General features: G+C 41.2%; 1 protein-coding gene across 1 annotated transcript; it reads left to right on the top strand.

The window, feature by feature from the left end:
• The first annotated feature begins 3,664 nt into the window (after positions 1 to 3,664).
• Positions 3,665 to 7,011, top strand: LOC139458998 (alpha-(1,3)-fucosyltransferase 7-like). The gene is made up of 2 exons (XM_071240439.1): positions 3,665 to 3,697; positions 5,466 to 7,011. Exons 1-2 carry the CDS (start codon positions 3,684 to 3,686, stop codon positions 6,916 to 6,918), a joined length of 1,467 nt encoding a protein of 488 aa, XP_071096540.1. The 5' UTR covers positions 3,665 to 3,683; the 3' UTR covers positions 6,919 to 7,011.
• Positions 7,012 to 7,015: the final 4 nt, after the last annotated feature.

The following is a 7,015-nucleotide window of genomic DNA, read 5'->3' as shown; positions in this document are numbered from 1 at the left end:
CACATTATTTATGAGTAGTAAGCAGCACATAGGATGACGTCACTTATGACAGAGGTGTTACGTATTAATGCGCTACTGCAATCATGAGAATAGACAAAATTCAACGGTTCGATGCTAAAAAGGTGCGATTTTAGGATGTGTAAGAAACAGATTACTGCACTCGTGCCTGCCTAGCTAGGCTGGATGGTATGATAAATTTAACATGATGTATTGTTATTGTTTCATGCCATGTGACACTTTAATAAACTATGTCTACTACTACTACTACTACTACTACTACTACTACATAAGCCCCAGACTCCAAGCTCTAGCTCGCAAAAAACATTAATTAATACCAATCTCTCAAAGCATAATAAATTACCTAAATACACACAACCTAAATAATTTACAATAAAACACAGCACCAAATAACACAACAAGTACAGCTAAATAAAGAAACTCATCCAAATACCGCTAAATCCACCACACTAGCATACATTCACGAAAAATGGACAAATTAGTGTCACATTTACACAGACGGGTACTTTGACCCGGGCTCAAAACGCACAGGATTCGGCATCCATATCAACAAACCCCCAAAAGCAACACAATCCTATAGGCTCCCAAATAATCAATCAATTTTCACAGCCGAATTAATGGGGATAGTATTACCTCTGCACAGCGATCAAATAAATAGACACCAAAAAACCCTAATCCTTTCAGACTCATTAAGTAGGTTTAAGGCCATAAAAAACAAAAACACAAAAAAGCGCCCAAAACTAATGCAACAGATAATTAAAAGCGCCAACAATCTACGTAAACTAGGTAAAGACACAGATATAGTTTGGATCCCTGCCAACGTTGGAGTGTTTGGCAACGAACACGCAGGCAAAGCAGTCAAATCAGGACTAAAATTGGAAGTAAGCATCAACCTACCAATATCAAAAAACGAAACAAAGGAGAAAATCTTCCAAAAGTGGCAAAATAACTATCAGAAATCTGATTGCAAACTAAAACATCTGCTCCAAAAAAAGCCACTCTAAAAAACAAACAAATTGACAGAGTAATAACTAAACCACAACCAGGCCACACTAATATAAGTTAAACTCCCACCTACACCAAATTAAAAAAAAACACACCAAACCGGTAAATGCCCCCACTACAACTTAAAAGAAACGCCCGAACACGTAATACTAGATTGCACGCATTATCAGCAACACAGAATAACACTCCAATCCACACTAAATTGCAACAATCAAATGACACTAGCAACGGAACTGAACCCCGTAAATGACTTACAAACCTATAAAAGCACTAGGCATATATCTAATCAAAACAGGGCTATTCGGCCGCATTTAAAAAAAGGCACAACAAACAAGCTGCCAATATACCCATAAGTTCTAAACCTATAAAAAACACCATTTTAGTCCCTCCCTCTCCACCTTTTGCATGGCATATTTAAAAATTAACATGTCCTGTGCCCCCAGGCGAGCGGATGGGCTCCTCCCCTCTGGATTCGAGGGGAGCTAGTTCCAAGGCTGCGACTACGACTGCTAATCTGCTCTGTGGATTTGACCATAATGTCATCTCCCATACCAAGCAACGCGCCAGGAAAAGTAGCAGACGTCTCAATCCCTTACCCGTCAATGTCATTGCACGGAGGGTATGCACTCCCGCTATCAGTGTGGAGTACTAATTAAACATTCCAGTAATGTTACACGCCACTACATCAGTTTTATTTGTTACTTGCTAAGATATTAATCGGCATTTTGCACATACATAATAATTATACACGAATACATAGCAATTATCTCCCTTTACCAATATATACAAAGAAAAACAATTTTGGATACGTCATATTTACAAACTTGTATATTTTTGGATATGTCATATATACAAACTTGTATATTTTTGGATATCTCATCAATCCAAACTTGTTTAGGCTTTGGATATATCATCTTTCCAAAGCATATACAAGCTTGTATATATGGATTTATTTTTGCAGGGGGCTGTCGGGTAGTCTAGTGGTTAAAGCGTTCGCTCGTCACGCCGAAGACCCGGGTTCGATTCCCGACATGGGTACAATGTGTGAAGCCCATTTCTGGTGTCCCCCGCCGTGATATTGCTGGAATATTTCTAAAAGCGGCGTAAAACCATACTCACTCACTCACTCACTATTTTTGCAGTGATTTCTGGCGTGCCCAAGGGACGCAACTCTGCACAGCGAATCGCGGCGCCTTAGATGACTAGGCCACCCGTGCCCCCGATAATTACAGTAAGCTTCTTGATACTAATTAATAATGGGATTCTGTATGATGAAGTACTGTTTCTTAAATGGAGTGTATACTTTATACCTTCTACGCAAGTGATGTCACTGAAACCCGTGTCTTCACAACCATACATTGCTATAGGTGCTATCATATGGTCAAAGCTATTCATAAACACTCTATTGGAAGACATGCATTTCTGGCTTTGGATAATAATGCAAATGAGGCTTTTAAAGATTGTTCTCTTAGCCTCTAAATGGTTTGTATAAAAAGTAATTCCCAAATATAGGCAGCAATCTGTAATTTCGATTATTTTATTTTCAAATTTAAAGTCGAATTTACGTTTTTTAGAAGTGCCAGAACCAAAGATTACTATCTTTGTTTTATTCAGATTCACCTTCAATTTCCATTCTTCACGACCATATTAGTGATTTGATATGACATTCAGACTATTTTGTAAGTCAAAAGGGTTTTCCACAATATTACAGTATCGTCTGCGTCAGTAATAACATTAGTTGCAAAAGACTTTTCAAGGGACACACATTTACAGTTGTGACAATCAAAAAGGTTTCAAGATCATTTAAATATACTGCAAACGGTAATGGTGACAAATGTTCACCTTGCCGAACACCCTTGCTACAAGTAAAATATCCTGATATATCCCCATCATGAACAACACAAGATCTAATATTTGAATACATATTGTGAATAAGATTAAATATTCTTCCACACATACTATATGATATGAACTTTTGCCATAATCATTTTCGACAAACGTTGTCAAAAGCCTCTTGAAAATCCACAAATGCACAGTACAATTTCTTTTTCCTCGCCCTTAAAATATCTATTAAACCATAGAGTACAAGAATGTGGCCAACATTACTGTAACCTTTCCTGAAGCCAGCTTGTATTGCTGAAATAAGAAATTAGTTGCACGTTTTCTTGTTAGACATATGTTTGAAATCGATGAAATCCTGATTGGAGAAGCTCTGGTTGACAGACAGTATTTAAATGTGCGCCAGCTTGGCGTGGGAGGAAAGCTCGAAGTGATGAAGGACTTCCTTTTTGGTGACACCCCTCTAGCACGGGTATGGTGGTAACAAGGTGCATGATCGAGGTGAATCTGGGGTTCGATCACGGGATACTGGCACGCCAAAGGGACGCAACTTTGCTGACTAAAGAGGACTGATTGTCAGGCAACGTGAAGTGGTTGGTGGCATGTCACCGGACACCAGTGGCGTGGATCGATGCTCACTATGTAAATCAGTAAACAGTCTGGGCGTCACCATGCAGCTGAAACACTTCGAAGTTTGAACCAATTGAACAAATAAACGTGTTTGAATGGTGTTGGGTTAATCAGCCGTTCATCAGCTGTTCTCTGTAGTTATAACATGCTGTGAAAGTGATGCTAGGAAAAATCTTCGGAACATTTCAGAAATGGACAAAATACGGTAAGGGATTGTCTGCCATTTTATGATTTGCTAATTCTATTATAATGATTTCGAGGATATATTTTTTATTCAACTGGTTGACAGTCCGGTAAAGTCTCCTCTTACATACATCCCCGGGATTAGAAAAATCCCAATTAAGCCCATTGCTGGTCGTGACAGGCGTCAAAAATGGACCCTGCTGTCTGCAATAACTTGGCTGATGGCGTGTCATCTTGCCGCCTGCAGTCAGGCAATAACATGGCTGATGGCAGTGTCATCTTGCCGCGTGGTGTCAGGCAATAACATGGTTGATGGCAGTGCTATCTTGTCCCCTGCTGTCAGACAATAACATGGCTGATGGCGTGTCATCTTGCCTCTGCTGTAAGGCAATAACATGGCTGATGGCGTGTCAACTTGTCCCCTGCTGTCAGGCAATAACATGGCTGATGGCAGTGTCATCTTGCCGCGTGGTGTCAGGCAATAACATGGTTGATGGCAGTGCTATCTTGTCCCCTGCTGTCAGACAATAACATGGCTGATGGCGTGTCATCTTGTCCCCTGCTATCAGGCAATAACATGGCTGATGACGTATCATCGTGTCCCCTGCTGTAAGGCAATAACATGGCTGATGACGTGTCATCTTGCCCCTGCTGTAAGGCAATAACATGGCTGATGGCGTGTCATCTTGTCCCCTGCAGTCAGGCAATAACATGGCTGATGGCGTGTCATCGCGCCCTCATCGCATGGGACGCTGAACATGTTTCCATTACATGGTTTGCGTCGTCAAGGCTCTAACAACAGTGGACTGTTTTTTTAAGATCATTCCCTCGCTCACAAATGTGATTGTTTGTCTTGTCCACATTCGAATTATTTACAGTGCTAAACAACACTGTCTTTAAATAGTACGCCAACGTTGTAGCTTCGAATAAGACCATATGCCGACCAGCAACCTTGTTGTACTCGTCGTACGTGGCAAGTTTATAGGTCAGGCGCGGTCTGGCGTTGGACGTTGCTCCTATTATCGATCACTATTTTCCCTGAGCCAGAATCGATAACATGCAGCCGTCTGTTATTTTCTTGTTCAATGCCACATAAATATGATAAAGCGGCACTCAGCACGAGACAAACCACCGCTTGTTATTATGGGAGGGATGGAACGGTATTAACCAAGACACCGAGTCTGACTACCCGATCCATAAAAAAATGTTGCCTCTGTCGATCACCATAGCTCGCTGGGGATCTATTCTAATATGCTAACGCGGAATCCCCACAACGTGTGTAGTCGTTGTGTTTAATTATTTGATGGGATGTCAAAAGAGGTTTTCTTTCTGTTTCGTCATTGTTTGTTTGTTGTTTAACGTCACACTCAGAAATAACATAGCGAAATGACTGCGGTCTATAAATAACAAGTCTGGACCTGGCAATCCAGAGATTGACATCATGAACATCCATCTACACATTTGGGATACACTGACATGCACCAACCACGTCACCCATCCCGTTGGTGGCCTCTTGCGACAAGCATGGGTTGCTTAAGCTGAATGAGTGAGTGAGTGAGTATGGTTTTACGCCGCTTTTAGCAATATTCCAGCAATATCACGGCGGGGGACACCAGAAATGGGCTTCACACATTGTACCTATGTCGGGAATCGAACCCAGGTCTTCGGCGTGACGAGCGAACGCTTTAACCACTAAGTTACCCGACCGCCCCTTAAGCTGAATGAAGATCCGAAATTCAAAGATATATGTTCGCCGTAACAATACAATTTTATTTTATTGGTCATTTCAGATTGAATCGGCTTTTGAAAAAATCCAGTCTTTTCAAAGTGTTTTGTCTCATTGCCGCTGTCTACATCGTTTTAAGATTAACCAAAATTGGGGTTTTCCTTGTTTCAAAACGAAAGCTCTTTGATTCAATGAACTATACGCTTATGAATGAAAGAGACTCGTTCCACTTGAACAGACTGTTGCACCTCAAACAATTCTCGCTTCCTTTGACTGACCCAGCATCCTTTAGTTCATTCTACATCAACTCACCTGCTTCAAAAACAAAAAACACATTTAACGACAAAACTCGAAGCATTGGTGAATACGTTCCTATCAAAACCTTTCAACATGTTTACCGACGTATGCCGGACATAGATATTCAGAGTGGTGAAAACAAAAGTCTCGAAGTGCTCCTGAGAAGAGGGGACATTGAACCAGCGACTGACCTTGTGACTAGAGACACGAAGGTCATACTGTGGTATTCCCCAACCAGGTATCATCCAAGATTGTCGAGATTACACCCCTTGCGCGGATGCCCAGAATCCAGATGTCGGGTTACAACAAACAGATACTTCTACAACCAGAGTGATGCTCTTGTGTTTACTGCACAGCTCCTAGATCAGATGCCACCAGTGAAGCTTGCGAATCAAGTGTGGATATTACATAATCATGAGTCTCCACGGTGGGTGAATAAAAATACGTATTTGTACAACGAAGCCTGGAGCTCCAAATTTAACTGGACGATGGACTATAGGAATGACGCCGATTTCAAAGTCCCGTACGGAATCTTCCAAAGGAAGAATGGAACATTTCTTACAGAAGAACATCCACCAATAAGAAACTATTCACAAATCTGGGCTTCGAAGAAAGGAACAATCGCATGGATGGTAAGCAACTGCCGAACTATAAGCAAAAGAATGGAATATGTTCGGGAATTGAGTCGCTATGTCCAAGTTGATATATTCGGCAAATGTGGCGACCACAGATGTCCAAGATCTGATGACGAATTGTGTCTGGAACATCTTTCGAAAAATTACAAATTCTACTTAGCCTTTGAAAATGCGTTTTGTAAAGACTACATAACTGAAAAGTTTTTCCGTTACTTCAACTCTGATATGGTCGTAGTGGCCAGGGGTGGGGGCGACTACAGCGCCGTTGCTCCCTCAGGAACCTTCATCAATACAGCTGACTTCGTATCACCACGGCGTCTTGCCCAGTTGTTGAACGAGCTGGCTCACAATGAAAGAGACTATGTCAATATTCTACGCAAGAAGAACCAGTATCATGCTGTTTGGGAGGAGTGGCCCATAGTTAAAAATGGGATCATAAAATATATGACCTATCATAACGATATGGTGCCAATGTGTGACATTTGTAACCGGTTGTGGGATGTTGAAAGTAACGGAACATTCTACATGGACATTGGGAAGTGGTTTGATAAAGGGATGTGTTTTGAACCTTCCGACCTAACCTAAGATAGGTTGTGAATACTTAGGAGAAAAAATTTGAGTGCGCTTAATTGAATTTGGAACCGAACGTTGAGCATTAGAGGTTTCAAATGTAAAATTTACC

Source organism: Haliotis cracherodii, unplaced genomic scaffold (genome assembly GCF_022045235.1).
Source record: "Haliotis cracherodii isolate W230 unplaced genomic scaffold, xgHalCrac1.p SCAF_13, whole genome shotgun sequence".
In the NCBI taxonomy this organism is placed as follows: Eukaryota; Metazoa; Mollusca; class Gastropoda; order Lepetellida; family Haliotidae; genus Haliotis; species Haliotis cracherodii.
This window is presented reverse-complemented; position numbering and strand designations above follow the sequence as displayed.